Source organism: Carcharodon carcharias, chromosome 16 (genome assembly GCF_017639515.1).
Source record: "Carcharodon carcharias isolate sCarCar2 chromosome 16, sCarCar2.pri, whole genome shotgun sequence".
In the NCBI taxonomy this organism is placed as follows: Eukaryota; Metazoa; Chordata; class Chondrichthyes; order Lamniformes; family Lamnidae; genus Carcharodon; species Carcharodon carcharias.
In genome coordinates this window covers 8671894-8690981 of record NC_054482.1, presented here as the reverse complement: position 1 = coordinate 8690981, position 19088 = coordinate 8671894, and the positions used below count along the sequence as shown (strand labels likewise).

The following is a 19088-nucleotide window of genomic DNA, read 5'->3' as shown; positions in this document are numbered from 1 at the left end:
TGGGACACTGCAGCAGGCCAAGGCCAGAAAGGTCAGAGTGGGAGCAAGGTAGAGAATTAAAATGACAGGTGACTGGAAGCATGGGGTCATGCATGCGGACTGAATTAAGGTGTTCTGAAAAACGGTCACCCAGTCTATGCTTGATTAGAGGAGACCACATTGCAAGCAGCGAATATTGTGTAATAAATTGAAAGCAGTAAGTAAATTGTTGTTTCACTTGTAAGAAATATTTGGGACATTGGATGGTGAGATGAGGGAAGGTAAAAGGGCAGGCGTTGCGCCTCCTGTGCTTCCATGAATAGGTGCCATTGAAAAGAATGTTGCAGGAGACTAAGAAGTGGACGAGGATGTCACACACAGAACGGTCCCTTTGGAATGTTGAAGGGGAGGGGAAGGGAATGTGTGTTTGATGGTTACATCATGCTGGAAGTGGGGAAAATGGCAATGTGATGATCTGTTGAATACGGAGGCTGATGGGGTGGGAGGTGAGGAGGAAGGGGAATGGGTGAGAGCAGAAGCGTGGGAAATATGACAGACTTCTAGTCCTACTCCCACAATTTTATTTAAATTAGCATTCTGAATTATTTTTCTATACCATTTTTCATATATACTTTTATAAAATGACATCATAAATCTTAATTGCAGCCTGAAAAGCCCAAGTCTCTTCAGTCTTTGTTATAGCTCAGACCACAGCTTGACTGCCTCCCTCAGCACTGTACAATTTGATTGCACTTTCCTTAAATTGTGTTTTACTGTTTTAGCCATGTAAGTTAGTGGCCCTTAGGTCTCTCAACATCATTCTTATCTATTTCAACACCATTCCCCGACTCATTAAGATAATTAAAGACCTGCCCGTCCAAGCTTAAGGCTGACGGACAGGCCAGGAGCCCAGCCGACTCCAGATTATTCATGAAACTTCATCCACTGGCGGGATGAAGTTTCATGTCCGTTTTTGAAACATTTAATAAATTTTGTGTTTATTATTAATATGTCCCATCTCGTGTGACATTGTCACATGAGGGGGACATGTTAATAATTTCAATATTCACCTATTTTTATACTTTACTTACCTGTCATGAATCTCCCTGAGACAGGACTTTGCCTCAGGGAGCAGTGTGTTCTTTCGCGTGCTTGTGCAAAAGAGCACACTTTGACAGATGGGGAATCCCTCCCTGCCCCCACATAGGAAGCGCATAGCGCTTCCTGTTGGGCAGGCCGCTGGACGGGCCTTAATTGGCCCGCCCACTCAAAATGGTGGCGGGCCACATTTCGGTGGCGGGGGTCGACTGTCCGCCTGCTGCTGAGCCAGTGGGGCCCGCATGCCATCCAAAGGCAAAATTCTGCCCGTTATATTCAATCTAATCATTGTGTAATACTGCTATATATATATGTGTGTGTGTGTATATATATATATATATATATATATAAGTTATTCCATGGGCAGAATTTTCCTCCCATTAGGAGGGAAGTTTAGGAGCGGACGTATGGAGGCGCGCCTCCGATTGGCGCCCTCAATTGGGGGGCGCACCGCCATTTTACGTAGGCGGGCCAATTAAGGCCCGCCCAGTGTAACGTCCATCAGGAAGCGCTGAGCGCTCCCTGTGAGGGTGGGGAGCATTCCCTAAACCGAGACTGCGCTCTTTCGCGCATGCACACGAAAGAGCGTACTCATCTCCATGAGGCTAAGTGCTGCCTCAGGGAGATCGGCTCCACAGTAAAAAAAATCTTAAAAATAGAAAAAAATAATTTCCCTGGCATGTCCCCTCATGTGACACTGTCATTTTGACACTGTCACATGAGTTGGGACATGTCCATCACTTTCAAAGACACTTTTATTACATTTTTAAAAACCTACATGAAACCTCATCCTGCCCGTGGATGAGGTTTCATGCTTTTTTTAATGCCGCCAATCTTAAGGTTGGATGGGCAGGTCCACTAATTACTTTAATGACTTTGTCAATGGCCTCAATTGGCCATTGACAGATCGGTGGGCGCACAGCTGATTCTGCCGAGCCCCCGCCTACCTGAAAATTGAAGTGGGGCGCCGTGACATCGGGAGTTCCGCCCAACGTCATCCCGCGTCGTCAAGCAGGCCCCGCCCCCCTCGCTCGCCGACTGGGAAATCCTGGCCCATGTGTCTGTCTACTCCAGTTTGACAGATAGCTTTTAATAGCATTAAAATATGTTAAACAATGCTTATAATTAGAGCTTTGTGTTGTGTTTTAGTAACAAAAAAATACTTCAATCTTGCATATCTATACTTAAATGTAATCACTCAACATGGGCTGGGTATTTGAAGGACAGAAGAAACAGAGGATTAATTATGCTGGTATATATTCTCAGTTAAGTAAGGATTTTAAAGTCCAATATTAATACAACCATTGTTTGGTGACACTTATTGGACTAATGATTTACTAACCTTGGAAGTCTTACAATAATGAAAATTTAAATGATTTATGTCCAATTAGTGTTTGCTCAAAGGTATTTATAATTTATCTTCATTTATTTTAAATTTAGTTACAATCTTCCACCTACCTTTTTGTAGACCATCGTTGAGATAAATCTCCATTTTCTTTTGTGCCACAGTTATTCTGCTGTAGAAATGTTTTAGGTCTACACTGTTGAGGGATTGGTAGTGGTAAATGATCATCTGAGACCTCAGTGAGAAGGTACAAATCTGGGAAAGCATTTCCTACAATAATAATTTAAATATGTTATGCAAATTTGGTAACCAATAATAGATTATAGCAATATTTGTTAATGTGTGAACCAATATATTGCTGAAGTAGGTCTTGCTTCAAGGTTGCCACCTTGGAGTTGAAGTACTCAAGGGATGTGACAGTTAATTATTTTATTAATACTCTTAGGATTTTTTTCCTGTTCCTCTATTGATCACTGTGCACTATTCCTGTGTTGGCTAGCTCAGACAATCTATTTTAAAAACTCTGCCTACCCTATTCTAGTAGTGGATATGAATTATTCACTACTTCTTTAGAGTGTTGGTGAAGCTTGCTTGTTAGGATACAAAATCATAATATGCTCTTACAAGCACAAGAGGAATTAATATTTAGTAAACTACAATAACAAAGACTGGAATAACATTAATAGTCCGTGTCTTTACACTTGCAGTAAAGAAACTAATATGTAACATGAACTATCCACATTTATTTGCTGTATATACCTGTAAAGTGTTAAAGGTTGAAACAATCACAATTGTTGGATGTAATTCCTGTGACGTTTTCTGTATGATATCACTTTATGGTATAAAAGAAAATATGCAGTAAGGCTGTAATTTGAAGTAATCTATTATGTTATTCTGGTTAAACATACACTGAAATTTGCCAACATTGGGAGCCAAATTTTCAGTTGAGGTCAGGGTCTGGATCGGAGCTGGGCAGGTCTGCAATTTGGCCTTGTCTGTCGTCATCTGTTTCCCTGTTACGATCCTGACCCCGAGTCATTTTCAAAGAGACTGGCTTGGGGCTGGATGACTTGCCTTTCTGCCGGCTAATGGTGAGTAACAAATTATTTGCAAATTAATTTAATTAAGGGGCCTAGTAAGGCCCTGTTCCCATGATGACTGGGATTTCCAGTTGGCAATGTGGGGAGCCACATTGGCACGGACCACATCCATGCTGGCCAACATAGTTGGCTTGGGGCAGGAAGGAGGAGGGAGGCTGCAATTGTCCACGCAGGGGAATTTTTCCAGCACCTAAGAATGACTGGTGGGATCTTGCCAGGGCAATTGTGGCTGGTTTTCTCCCTATCTCTCTCTCTCTATCTTCAAATCAGCAGCTCCCACCTCAGCTGCTGATTTATGATTTCAGGAGGGCCTCCCATTGGCCCTTCGTTGTTAGGAGTCCACACGCCATCCGTGATTCGACAGCAAGCCTCCCTGGCCTTTACTTGGCTCCTCATTTCAAAATTGCAATGGGCATGTTTATCACACCATATGGGGTTGGGGCCCAGAACTACCCCCATGTCACGTTGTTAACTGTCTGAAAATTCAGCCCTATATTTCATTAGAAATTAGTAAGAAAACTTATTTGGTTAGACATTATCTAATCAGGTTATAGGGCTTTCTTGACACAGCAAGCTTAAATTGCCTTTCGATACATCCATAGTTAAGGTTTTGTTACAACGATGAGGTTTGGAAGATTGTTATGTCTTGGGATGTCTTTTATTTAAGATAAAATGAAGAGGGTCATGTGACCTGTTCTGAAGTCAGCGTGACAACAAAACTGGCTGGCTTGATTATTAGAAATTAAATAGGCCCAGGCTGTTTTACTGGAAAGAGGGGGCAAAGTGTTTACACTTGGAGGCAATGGCAGCATGCCACCCAGTGTTAAGCCAGGAGAGTCTTTATTTTAGGAAATTAGGAAGTTACGCAGTTAAAACAGTCTTATGGATCAACTCCGTAACAACATGCTTGGTCAAAGTATCCACTTAAACTACCTTTCTGTCAACAACCCCTTATAGATTTTTAACCATATAAATCCAGTAAATGTTACCCAAGTCAAGGAATTGTTGTCACTTTAATTAAGGTACGCCTCACTATTTCTCAGGCACTTCTGCTCTAATGGGGAATTCCAAAATGAGGTTCAGAAACAAACTGTTTCCTAAAACAAAGAATCTGCTGGCTTTACACTGGATGGCTGCTTCCAATTCAAAACATTCACAGCTTTTCAGCAGCTCACACAAAGAAGCTTCCCCGCAGTAACTCTCAACAGTTAAATGTCCCTTTCCTTAAATATCTTTTTCCCTTTTCATTTCAGGTTCCATTGTCCTCAAACATCTCTTTGAAACTCAACTTCTCCAAATATAAAAAATTTTCATGTTCTCTATTTTGCCTGTACTTTTGGGTCAATAAAATTAAATATACCTTCTCCTGTTTACTCACGGAACCCCTGTGAGATGCAAATGTTCCTTGTTACCTCTAAACTTCCTTTTGGGGCAGGATTTTCCCCCTGTCGGGGGCGAAGTTGAATTACGGGCGCACACAGGCTTTGTTTTAAGAAATTAGGAAGTTACGCAGTTAAAACAGTCTTACAGATCAACTCTGTAAAAACATGCTTGGTCAAAAGTATCCACTTAAACTAACTTTCTGTCGACAAACGCGATCTTTAACCATATAAATCCAGTAAATGTTACGCAAATCAAGGAATTGTTGTCACTTTAATAAAGGTTATTGGTGGCATGGCGCCATTTTAAGTGGGCGGGCCAATTAAGGCTTGCCCAGCGTGATGTCCAGGCGGAAGTGCTATGCGCTCCCTATGCAGGTGGGAGGGGATTCCCTAAATTGAGAGTGTGCCCTTTCGCGTATGCACATGAAAGAGCGCACTCATCTCCCTGAGGCTAAGTGCTGCCCCTGGGAGATCGGCTGTTCTGTCACAAATCTTAAAAATAGAAAAAAAATTTCCTGACAGGTCCCCTCATGTGACACTGTCACATGAGTTGGGACATGTTCATAATTTTTACAAAAACTTTAATAAAATTTTTCAAAACCTACATAAAACCTCATCCCACCCGTGGATGGGGTTTCATGCATTTTTCTAATTCCCGCTGGGGCACCTGGCCTGCTCGCCAACCTTAAGGTTGGACAGGCAGGTCCATTAATTAGTTTAATGACTCTGTCAATGGCCTCAATTGGCCATTGACAGGTCAGCGGGCACACAGCTGATTTTGCTGCGCCCCTGTCTACCGGAAAATTTAAATGGGGCACGGTGACATCGGGAGTTCCGTCCGACGTCACTGCGCTTCATTTTACGCATTGGCGAGTGGCCCCCCCCACCCCTGCCGACCGGAAAATCCTGCCCTTGAAATTTAACAGTTGAAAAATCAATTTCCCAACCTAACTCAAAGTGCAAGTTTCAAGTCCAACCTCAAGCCCACCATAATCTCTCATTACAAATGCACAAACCTAACCCCTTTAACCTTTCATCCTTTAGACCTCACAGACAACCGGTCTCCAGTAATCATCCCCCTGTTTAATTAACCCTGGACACATACATACACACCCACAGCTTTCTACACAGACAACAAAATCACAAAATTATAAAAATATATAACTCTCATCACAGGTATGAGAAAAAGGGGAATGTTCTATTTTGTGGTTTAAAGTATAAGTCATCTACAAAGATAGTATTTAGTCAATGGTGTTTTTGGTCTTTTGTTACAGTAAAAATCTTAAAACATGAACTCTTTCAGGTATTAATTGGAAGTTCAAACTTTGTACAAGTTATGGGTTTCTATGTAGATGTAACAGTTTTCACTTTTGTTGTAGACAAGACTGTGATTATATACATAGGTTAATTTGAATGATTCAAACTACAAACCAAAACAAAACATTTCAAAATGCTATGCTCCAGGTTTTGACTTCCATTATCTTAAAAATAAACATAATTTCTTTTTGCGTTATTACCTGGTGGTGCTGCAGAATCCTCTACACCAATGATGGGTTCATGCCAGTTGAATGAATTGATAAAGCTAGACGAATCAGCTAGCTGAAGTAATTGCCTTCCTTTGTTATTATTTTCAATTATATGCTCACTTGTGTGGGAGGATGAAGATTCCCTGTTTGCATTATGCAATCCTGTCTTAAAAGAGGGCATAGTTTCCCAAAAACTTGAGTATCTGAATAGAGTTTCAAAAAGTCATTTAAACAATATGTTAGCATATAATTAATATGGAGCTTTAGCATGTAATTAATACTCAACCTTTCAATAGCACAAATGTACTCATTTTGACCTCCCAATCATTCTACACTTTTAAGGAGAGTATCACTTTAAAGTATATCCACAAAATATCATTGTTGTACATTTTTTATCTTTGTCAGTATCAAAATGTATTGGAGAATGGTAATGGTCCACATCACTAAAAGTTAGTGCATAGGTACAAGTAATCAAAATGGTGACTTGCTGGCCTTTATCTCGGGAGGGCTGAAATTCAGATGTAATGAATTGCTGTTTCAGTTGCAAAGAGCCTTAGTCAGACCTCATTTGATGTACTGCCTTCAGTTTTGGCACCAAATCTCAGGAAAAATATATTGGTCTTGGAAGGTGTAAAGCGCTGATTCACCTGAATGGTAAAGGACTTATATCACTATTATTCAATCCACTTTGAAAAGATTTAAGTGTTAAATTATGAGCACAGGATACGTAATCATGATTTACATTCCTTGGGCAGAATTTTACAGTTGGCATGCGGGGGCGGGTCCGACATGCCAGAACGTAAAATGACACGTGATGACGTTGGGCGTGCGTCCCGATGTCATCGCACTGTCTTGTGATATTTCGTTTAGCAGGCATGCATTGGAGTTGGCTGCGCGCCCACCGATAATTGAAAGGCCTATTAAGGCCATTAACATACTAATTAACTCCAAATTTACGCTGCCATCCAACCTAACGGTTGGCGGGCAGGCAAAGAGGCCAAGTGCCCTTTATGTTTTTAGGAAACCTCATCCAAAATTGGAATGAGGCTTCTTAAAGCTGATACTGATTATATAAGAACTTTATTTTGAAAATAAAAACATGTCCCATCTCATGTGACACAGTCACATGAGGGGACATGTTTCATTAAATTTTTAATGTTTTTAATACTTTCTTTAAAAAGCTCTTCAATCTCTCTGAGGCAACTCTGTGCCTCAGGGAGACTGAAGGGCTCTTTCGCGCAGATGCGCGAAATAGCACTAGCCCCAACTCTCCCTCCTCTGCCCCCTGCACTGGTAGCATTACCGCTCACAATCCATGCTGGGCAGGCTTTAATTGGCCTGCCCGCGTGGAATCGAGGTGCCGAGTCGATCACAGGTGGCGGTCGGCTCCGCGATTACCCTCACCCCTACCTGCCAAGCCCACCCAACTAATATAAAATCCCGGCCCTTGAGTTCAGATGACTGCGATGTGATCAAACTTAAATGTTTAAAATGGTAAAAGGATTTGATAATTACTTCCTAACTACTTCTTACATTGGTACGATCCAGAATAAGGGCCATAATCTTAAAATTAGAGCTATGCCATTTACAAATCTTTCACACAAAGGGTAATGTAATTCTGTAGCTTGCTTCCCCAAAAGGCTGTGGATACTAGATCAATTAATACTATCATGCCTGGAATCAATTAATTTTTGTTAGGTAAGGGTATCAAGAAAAATGGAACAAAGGTAGCTACATAGAGCTGAGGTACAGATCTATCATGATCGAATTGAAAGGCCGAACAGGATAGAGGGGCTGTTCATCCGGTCAGAATTTTGCCCTGGTCGGGTAAGCTTGGTGGGGGTGGTCAGGAAGCCAACCGCCACCTGCAATTAGGGCCAGACCACGATTTCATGCTGGCAGGCCAATTAAAGCCTGCCCAGTGTGAAACGCGTGCCGCAGCACTCAGCACCTGTGAGTGTGGGGGGAGGAGGGTGGGCGGGGAACTTTGCACATGCGGGTGGGTGCCGCTGGAAAAGCTCCCTGAATGCAGAGAGCTGCCTCAGGGAGATGATCAGTTCTGAAAAACAAAAATAAAGAATTTTTAAATGTTCAAAAATGTGTCCCCTCATGTCACTCTGTCACATGAGCAGGGACATGTTATGAATGAGAAGTAAAATTTTTTATTTTATTTTTATTTGCTGTTGGAAACCTCATTCTGCCCATGGATGAGGTTTCCTATGAAGTGCAAAGGCTGCTTTCGCCTGCCCGCCAACTGTAAGGTTGGATGGGTAGTGAAAAGTTTAAGTTAATTAATACTTTAATGGCCTTAATAGGCCTTCCAATTGTCGGTGAGCGCATTGCCGTTTCCCGCGTGTGCCCGCCGACCGAACTATCACGTGACTGTGCGTTGATGTGGAGACGCTCGCCCGACGTCATCGTGCATCATTTCATGCTCGAGCAGGTTGGGCACACGCCCGCTGAGTTGAAAATTCTGCCCTATGTTTCTCAAGGTAGAGGCCAGATTTACAAAGTTCAACGGAGGGCGGGACCAAAGGCGGGCAGACCCAGAATGTCTCAGCACCGACCAGTGTGCTGGTTTGCCTGCACTGTTCTGCCCCAGAGCCATTTTTGAAAAGGCCAGGTCAGGGCAGAACCATCCATAAATGGCAGTTAGCCAATAAAGGTAATTTCAGGGGCCTATTAAGGTATCCAAAACAGGGCCAGTGAAAGATGGCCTGGGGATTGGGGGGGTGTGTGCCAGTGTTCCAATGAGCTGTTTAAACCCCCAGTCCTGGCTGCCATACTGAGAAGGCCTCAGCTGGGGCCATAGACTACCCAGTGGAGGGGTCTGTCCTCTATGAGGATGTTCTCAGGCAGCTGTGGCCTCTTTTAGTTTTTATATTTTTAAGAAGTGTTCAGAGGGTGCCTCAAGATTGAGGCGCCCTGTCTATCTCCTACATATTTTGACAGCTCTCAGCTTGGATGGGAGGGCGGGGTCCGCCGATGTGTCTTTGTTGGAGGGCCTCCTATTGGCCGCTAATTGGACTGGCATTGACAAATTGTGTTGGGGGGCTACTTCCAAAGCAGTGCCCAGTTAGGACCCGGAAATTCTCCTTATGTCAGATTCCCGATCCCAGAAGGACCCCAGGACCAAGCAGCCAATTTGATTAGCACCCCATCCACCATCTTAAACATTCATTCCCTGCACCACAGGTGCACACTGACAACAATGTGTATCATCTACAAGATGTACTGCAGCAATTCATCATGACTCCTTTGACAGGACCTTCCAAACCTGTAACCTCTATACCTGGAAGAAGAAGGGCAGCAGACAGGTGGGAACACCACCACCTGCAAGTTCCATTCCAAAACAAACATGTAACTGCAGTAGTTCAAGAAGGTGACACACCACCACCTCCTCAAGGGCAATTAGGAACAGGCAACAAATGCTGGCCTTGTCGGCAATGCTCACACCCCAAGACAGGAGTAAAGATATCCAGCCCTGGGCCTCTCAAATACTGTCTCTTTCCGGTTTTACAACCACATTTTTTATCCAGTCCGATATCCCACTCTGGATCCCTTTGCTTTCTTGTAATTAATGTTGCTCGCCTAAAGCTTTTTGGAAGCACTCAAAGAAGTTATGGAAGGCTGTCAGACAGATTGTTCCACTTCTAAATCTCCATGCTGGCGTTTTTAAAAGTAAATGGTTACTTTTTAGGTCTATTCCTCAGATTGATTTTCATGATTTCACCTATTCTTGATGCTGGTATGGCTCTGTAGTTGGCTGGTTTAGATGTACCTTTCTAAATAAATGGGTATTATATGGGCTGGGAAGCCATATAGGGCATTGGGTAGCTTCGCTGCCTCTAACCAGAAGCTTGGGTTTGAGTCCTACCCAGGATTTGATGACCAAGGAAAGTGCGTTCATAATGCTGCCAAACAGGTTCAGTATCATTCTGCAAATCCTTCCAACACATGTCAATGACAGGCGGTAAGAACGGGAAAGATTCCCGGTCAGCTTGTGATGGAAAGAACTTTGGAGCCTCTATCATCACTATCCGTAGCTCCAGGCTGCAACATACATGTAAAAGTGCATGTTGCCACAGCAACTCAAGTCTCCCTGAGTGAACTGTAACGCATCACCACCACATATTTGCTTGCCACCAGCCATATGAAACATTAGGAGTGCTGAATGATTTTTTCATGTTGGTTTTCACAAAATTTCTTGCTAGTCTTCTTCGGCCCAGGGTGTTTCAGTCCTTTTAAAATTTTCTCAGGTATTCACTGTATAATCTGATCTGAATACCAAATCTGGGGGAAATGTTCAATTCCCAGCATTAACACCCATCACTTGATCAGGACATGAACTCACCAAAAGAATCCATCTGATTACTACTAATACAATTGCATGAGTTTTATAAATATAAGAAAGCAGGAAAGTCTGTAAATTTGAAGGGGAGTCTTTAAAAATCTAGACCTCAAGGACTACAGGGGAAAAAAAGCTATTAAAAATATGCATTCAATTCTAATACAAAAGGCAAGCTACTGAAATTCTGAAAAATAGACATACAATCCTGGAAATACTTATTAGGTCAGGCAGCAAGCTGATTATTTGCACGCATCTGTAATGCACAGTGGATGCATTTGCTTAATGATTTACATTTCTGAGAACTATATGAATACCTTTCAGTTTGTGGTTGCTCAGAATCCAGTAACTGTTTCGCTGTAGTGCCTCCGCAACCTTCCGATCCAGTAATTCCATTGTCTGGTGAAAGTATCTGTTGCTATCAATGGTACATAGCAAACCATATATTGGTTATATACAAAATTAATTGAAATGCATTTTATTTTAGAAACAAAAAGCTTTACATTTTAAAGCAGTCCATGCTTGGATAGAGAACTCTAACTAAATGGCATTCATTTTGAAACTTCTTTAACTCACTGCTGACAATAAATTGCTACTGAGATTTGATTGTACACTGAGAACAAGGGAATCATTTTTTTACCCAGATAAACTGTACTTGATTAATCCATGTACTAGCCAAAGCTCTGTGTGCTTGACATAACAGATGTAATGACCACTGCTTTTAGGGGTGGAGTTTCTGCTTTGGCTGCAATCAGCAATCTAGGTGCAAATTGATGCTGGTTTTCCAAATTGATTTTATGGTTCATATTTCCACTAAAATTTATTTACATAATCCCAAATGTAAAATCATCCCTGAATTAATGTAATCCAGCAGCATTTTAAACTTTTTTGCATTAATAAATATTCCTTGGTATGCTTAAGGATGGTAATCTGGTGCAGGTTTATTAATACAGCTAAAAATTAGTTATCACAAGAAATAGCCATTTTAATAAGCGTGTCCAGTCCACCACATGTGAGTAGCCCAATTTTATATACTTGAAAATGACTTTTAAAAAGTATATAGAACCATTTACCAATTTCATTGGTGTACTGTATTCAGTTTCTTACTAAATTATATGTTTTAATATTTTAAAACATTAAGAAGTGGCCATTTGTGTCCTTGTGTCATAAAAGCTTAATTGTAAGAGCCTTCTTGCAACCCGTAAATGTACAATTAGCAGTAACTCACCATGGTGATTGATTCAATTTGGGGCATGTTCAGTTTTGTGGGCAAAATTTCACAGAAACTTGATTTGCGCTGCATATTACTTGTGCTTGAAATTCAGTGATCTTTTGCGCTGATTTGGCCAATGTTGATCAAATTCTGCTGGTAGTGGAAACTCTCCCTGAAAATTTTAAAGAAAAAATCCAGCTAGTAGAAGATCAAGCTGAATTTATTGTGCCAGACATTGGTAGGATATGGATTTGCCATGTGATGGTTTTCTGATTTCAGTGTGGTATAGGGTTGTCAACTCTTCTGGATTTGTTTTGGGTTGTCTCAAAAAGATTAATATCCTAGACTCTGCTGCAAGCAACATAAGAGAAAGAAAGATCATGAGGACATTAAAAAATATAGTCCAGATGTTTTATTTTATTTGAACACCTTTATTTATAGGTTTAAAAATATTGGAGATGGGAAAAAAATGACTATTAACTGATAATCAAGAATCATCGACTTGGCGAAGGAAGATTTACCATTTTCCAAATCATGGGGCAGTATTGCACCTCAAGGATGGTATGTCAGGTGACCAGTGGCAGGAATTTGAGAGCATGATGGCTGAAAGTAAATATTTATGTCATGAAACATGGTTGGCAACTCTAGCATGGTGCAGTAGCAGAACATATGTTTAACACACTAGTTTATTGAGTTCAACTATGTCATAATGTAAGGTAATGAACAGAGGTCAGATGCAAATCAGATGGATACTCATACCATGCTACTCTTGCGCAACATCTAGGGGAGAATTTTTATGTTGGCATGCAGGGACGGGTCCCACATGTCGATGTGTAAAATGACGCGTGGTGACGTCGGGTGTGTGTCCCGACGTCACTGCGCGTCTTTCAGATCTTCCATTCGGCGGGCACGCACCAGACGTGGCTGCGCACCTGCGAACTGTCAAAGGCCTGTTAAGGCCATTAATACACTATTAATTAAACTAATTCTCAACACTGCCCGTCCAACCTTAAGGTTGGCGGGCAGGCGAAGAGCCCAAGCAGCCTTCACGTTTTTCATGAAACCTTATCCATAAGCGGAATGAGATTTCATGTAGGTTTTAAATTAATGAATAAATTTTGCTCATTTCATAAACATATCCCAGCTCATGTGACAGTGTCACGTGAGGGGACATGTGTAAATGATTTTTTACTTTCTTTATTAACAATTCTCAATATGAACTTAATCCCCCTGAAGCTGCTCTCCCTCCTCCCCCTGCCCGCACAGGTAGCGCTGCTACCCAGCGTGCATCACGCTGGGCGGGCCTTAATTGGCCCACCCACGTAAAATGGCAGCATACAGCCGATCACGGGTGGCAATTGGCTCCGCGCCTGTCCATGCCTGCTCCCAACCGGCCCACCCGACAGGCAAAAGACTCTGCCCCTAATGATTGCTTCAGATCAGTATCTAATGAAAACCAGTCACCCACCATTTTCCTAGTCATAGTTTGTACATACATACATACAAATTAGGAGCAGGAGTAGGCTACTCGGCCCCTCGAGACTGCTCTGCCGTTCAATAAGATCACGGCTGGTCTGATTTTAACCTTAGCTCCACATTTCCGCCTACCCCTGATAACCTTTTACCCCTTGCTTATCAAGAATCTTTCTACCTCTGCCTCAAAAATATTCAATTACTCCGTTTCCACCACTTTTTGAGGAAGAGTGGTCCAAAGTCTCACAACCCTCTGAGAAAACATTTCTCCTCATCTCTGTCTTAAATGGATGACCCCTTATTTTTAAACAATGACCTCTAGTTCTAGATTCTCCCACAAGAAGAAACATCCTCTACACATGCACCCTGTCAAGACCTCTCAGGATCTTATATGTTTCAATCAAGTCACCTCTTACTCTTCTAAACTCTAGCGGATACAAGCCTAGCTTATCCAACCTTTCCTCGTAATAGAACCCGCCCATTCCAGTTACTAGTCCAGTAAACCTTCTCTGAATTTCCAATGCATTTACATCCTTCCTTAACTAAGGAGGCCAATGTTCTACACAGTACTCCAGATGTGGTCTCACCAATGACCTGTATTATTGAAGCATAACCTCCCTACTCACAATAAATGATAACATTCTATTAGCTTTCCTAATTATTTGCTGTACCCGCATACCAACCTTTTGCAATTCATGCACTAGGACACCCAAATCCCTCTGCATCTCAGAGCTGTGCAATCGATCACCATTTAGATAATATGCTTCTTTTTTATTCTTCCTGCCAAAATGGGCAACTTCACATTTTCCTACATTATACTCTATGGCCAGATTTTTTCCCCACTCATTTAACCTATCTATCCCTTTGATGGATCCTTATGTCCTCTTCACAACTTATTTTCCTACCTATCTTTGTGTCATCAGCAAATTTAGCAACCATACCTTTGGTCCCTTCATCCAAGTCAACAACATAAGTTGTAAAACGTTGAGGCCCCAGCACTGATCCCTGTGGCATACCACTCATTACATCTTGCCATCCAGAAAATAGCCCATTTATGCCTACTCTCTGCCTCCTGTTAGCCAGCCAATCTTCTATCCATGCCAATGTGTTACCCCCTACACCATGAGCTTTTATTTTCCGCAATAACCTTTGATGTGGCACTTTATCAAATGCCTTCTGGAAATCTTGAGTACAATACATCCACTGGTTCCCCTTTATCCATAGGACCTGTTACTCCTTCAAAGAACTCCAATGGTAAAACATGATTTCCCACTCAAAAAACCATGTTGACTCTGCCTGATTACCTTGAATTTTTCTAAGTGCCCTGCTATAACGTCTTTAATAATAGCTTCTAACATTTTCCCTATGACAGTTGTTAAGCTAACTAGCTTGTGGTTTCCCTGCTTTCTGTCTCCTTACCTTTTTGTCTCCTTACTGTAATAAAGGAGTTACATTTGCTATTTTCCAATCTAATGGGACCTTCCCTGATTCTAGGGAATTTTGGAAAATTAAAACCAACACAACCATCTCACCAGCCACTTCTTTTAAGACCCTGGGATGAAGTCCATCAGGATCCAGGGACTTGTTAGCCCAAAGTTCCAAGAATTTGCTCAGTAGCACTTCCCTGGTGATTGTAATTTTCTTGAGTTCCTCCCTCTCTTCTATTTCCTGATTTACAGCTATTTCTGGGATGTTACTTGTATCCTCTATAGTAAAGACCAATTCAAAATACCTGTTCATCTGCCTCCTCCTTGTTTTCTAATATTAATTCCCCAGACTCACTTTCCATAGGACCAATGCTCACTTTGTTAACTCTTTTCCTTTTTAAAATACCTATATAAACTCTCACTATCTGTCTTTATATTTCTAGCTAGTTTCTCTCGTATTCTAATTTTTCCATCCTTATCAATCTTTTAGTCAATCTTTGCTGTTTTTTATATTCTGTCAAATCTTCTGACCTACCACCCATCTTTGTGCAATTATATGCTTTTTCTTTATGTTTGATTTTTAAAAAAAATTTTTTACTTAATCACAGATGGTTGGTCCTCCCCTTGGAATTTTTCTTTCGCTTTGCAATATTTCTATTCTGTGTATTCTGAAATACCCCTTGAATGTCTGCCACTGCATTTCTATTGACATATCCCTTAACCTAATTTGCCAGTTCACTTTAGCTAGCTTTGCTTTCGTGCCTTCATAATTGCCCTTATAATTAGTTTAAAATACTAGTCTTGGACCCATTCTTCTCTCCTTCAAACTGAATGTAAAATTCAATCATATTATGATTGCTAAGCTGTAATATCTTCCATTTAAATGTTGTTCCTCTGTACTATGTTCCATTTCAGCTGAAGACGCTATGACTGAAATGTTAACTTGTCTATTCTCTTCACCTTTCCTCATCTGCTGTTTCCAGCATTTTCTCTTTTTGTTTAATAATTTACATGTGTTGCATACCCTAGAATTCACAAACTTTTGTGCGCTTTGTGCCTCTGATGTCCTGTCTGACATGGTTGCTTTACAAGGCAATATTGCTTTCCAAAGGTCCTTTTAGCAACATCCTGAGAAAATGAAGATGCCTAGAATAGTTAACACATAAACATTGGAGCAGTGTTGTCTAATACACTTACCACTTGCCACATGCTGCAAATCAGCCACTGTGTGTGGCAAATTCATGCTGTTGATTTTTAGAGCCACACGATACTGAGTTGTGTTAGAAGTTACAGCAGCAAATACAACTAAGGGTCTCACTTCCTAGACCGCAATTTGTTGTTCACCTCTAATTGAGCAAGGGTCAACCATATTGCTGTTTTCCAGGTGTCACATATCAGTCAGACTGTGATCATTTTTACTGGAATAAAGTTCAGTTGTCGGCTTTCTAGTGACCTGGAAGCTGGAGGGCCATATGCTCAATGAAACAAGAAAAATATTTTGTTACCTTCTATATTCCTGTTCTCTCTGTGTGCCTCTAAATTACTATACATTTAGATCTATGGGACCACTATGTGAAACACTGTGAAAGCAAGGCAGCCTTTGGAAGGACAGAGGTCCAATGGTTCTCGAAATTCTCTTGGGGAATCTTGTCATAATGAAGAACTTAGTTTTGTTTAGCTGGTAGTTGGTGGTTTTCACCAAACAGCTGAGGCGTGTGAGTGATGGACAGCGCTGCATAGCTGCCAATTTTGGTAAGCTCGGACAGTACAGCAAAAGCCAAACATGTTCAGCTTTATCTTAATTGATCTATTGAAACAATTGATTGAAATGAATAGGAAGTGGCATAAAAGGAGTACAGGAATATGGCCAGGAGCCAAAGGTATATTAAATGTCCTGATGCTGTGTTTGGAAATGGCAGGCAACAGATGTTATGCAAAGAAAGAATCAGAGCACAGAAGCCAATACGTAAAGATCTGTTGATTCTTTTCCCTTCCTTAATCTCCTAATATATCAATTCTGATAAAATAGTAAAACATTTTATTCCTGAAGAAACTTGTTTTTTAAAATAAACTAGAGCAACCTGTGAGAAACACAACACTTTTGTTAACAGATTGTCACCACCCTTTGAGAGTGTATAGAATGTATACAGCAGGCTTGCTTTGCAGAACAATCCAATTGTAAAACCCTTTTGAAGCTGTTCTCCTGGCTCTGGCAAAATGTGTATCAGTTTTGGTTGCTGACAGTTTAAAACCTCAAACCTATTTTTAAAAGACTGTGCATTTGTTTTATTAATATTGCATATATTTTGTCTTATTCATTGAATATAGTGATCTTACTGCCACGAGTTTAGCAAGCATCAAAATCCTATAGGACAGCATTGCTTTAGAGGATCTAACTCTTCCTGAAATCATCATTAGATTCTAAGGTAAATTCTGCATTACCGCACTGCAAGTGGCCTCCCTTGCACTGGTCACTAGGTACCATAGTATTATCTCTGACCTATAATGCCTTTGAGTGAGGTTCCCCATTAGGACCACAGAATTCCTGAATTTACACCTTCGTGATGCAAAAATGGCATTCTATGACATGCACACCTTAAGTTCATTCAATGATTCCTGTCCCTGGAATGAAGTGCTGTGCGATCCTAATATCTCATTCGTGAATGAGTCAGATGGATAAACAGAAGAATGAAGATTATTCTCCATCAGAGTTGAAGGTGCTTTTGTTGGTACTGTAGGGGTCTGTCTGTAACAGAGCAGGAAAGATTAATGAACAGGATTTTTAGAGCACTTAGATATTCAGCAAAACTAACAGAATTAATTGCTTCTAAAAGTGGTCTCTTCAAATATTTTTCAACTGTACAATGGCCCTGCCATGGTGGGACCCACCGTGAGGGATGCAATGGGTCAGCCAAAAGTCCATTGACTTTCAGCAGGACCAGAAGATCCCAGCAGTGGACAGAGGCCAGAAAATCCCAGCCAATGTTTTTATACATTGTGGCTGCAGGGCCAGAAGGAACCAGTACAATCTTCTATTCAGAACATGAGGATATAATGGTACTTTTAAAATCTGTGCTCCTGAATCCTTCTACTTTCAGCTACTTTTCTTAAGTTGTAAATATCACATTTTAACTTTCATCCAGTTTCATGCAGGAAATAATTGTATTTTCTAGCTCATCAGTGGTCCAGAAACAGTGTCAAGTTGGAATCTAAACTCTTACTTCTCCAAATTAGGGTTGGTATTACCAATAAAGGATAATTCCAAAAGGATACAGAATAAAAATACAATAAACAAAAACTAACTTTTCATTGAGTCAAAGTAGGATGTGTAAATAAAATCAGAAAATGCTGGAAACACTCAGCAGGTCTGCAATCATCTCTGGAGAGAGAGGTACAGAGTTAACGTTTCAGGGCTGTGGCCTTTCAGATCTAAAATGTTAACTATGTTCCTCTCGCCACAGATCTGCCAGATCTGTTGAGCTTTTCCAGCATTTTCTAATTTTATTTCACATTTGCAGCATCTGTAGTATTTTGCTTAAACATTGACTGTAAATATGACATTTTTGTTCTTTTGCAAGCACATAAATCCATCCTTAAACTATTAATTTGCAAATTTGAGGCAGGACATTTTACTCATACTTCAAGTGATTGAGGATCCTGTTCTATTTGGTTTTCATTGACATTTTCTATTAGTTCTGAGATTGATCTACAACTTCACCTCCTATTGTGTAGATACATACTAAAGGCACCCAATAATGACTGGTTATTTTGCCTTCAGGCACTAAGAAAGCTACTATCTGTGCTGGAATCTTGGAATATTTGTTCAGGTCTCTGTCAAGAAATTGAACTGCATATGAACTATGGAGAGGTGGGAGACAGAGGCTTAATAAAATAATGCAGCCAACCAACAATCTCTATGGAAATTTAATTATATCAGTTTTATCTCAAGTACCTGAAAGACCAACTTCATTATCAGTTAACTGTTTCACAGATGTGACTTTATTAGGGTGCTTTCCTTTTCTATTTTAAAAGGATTTCTTCAATTGACTTCTGCTTAACCTTTTTTTTAATGAATGACACTGGTCCTCTAACAAATAAAATTTTGCACTTCAAAAAATAATCAACAAATACTTACCTCTCTGGGATGTGATTGTATCTGTCCTCTAGTAAGGATGATTTACTGTTCTCCTCTGGCAT

At 40.8% G+C, this 19088-nt stretch overlaps 1 protein-coding gene across 1 annotated transcript in view; it reads right to left on the bottom strand.

Moving 5' to 3' along the window:
• LOC121289377 overlaps nt 1–19088 on the bottom strand; it is a 61896-nt gene extending 42808 nt beyond the window's left edge. The window contains exons 1-5 of the mRNA XM_041208755.1: nt 19027–19088; nt 17487–17637; nt 11096–11196; nt 6422–6633; nt 2536–2692 (exon numbers count right to left, since the gene is read on the bottom strand). Coding sequence (XP_041064689.1) covers nt 2536–2692; nt 6422–6633; nt 11096–11196; nt 17487–17637; nt 19027–19088 — 683 coding nt within the window. The remainder of the gene's footprint in view (nt 1–2535; nt 2693–6421; nt 6634–11095; nt 11197–17486; nt 17638–19026) is intronic.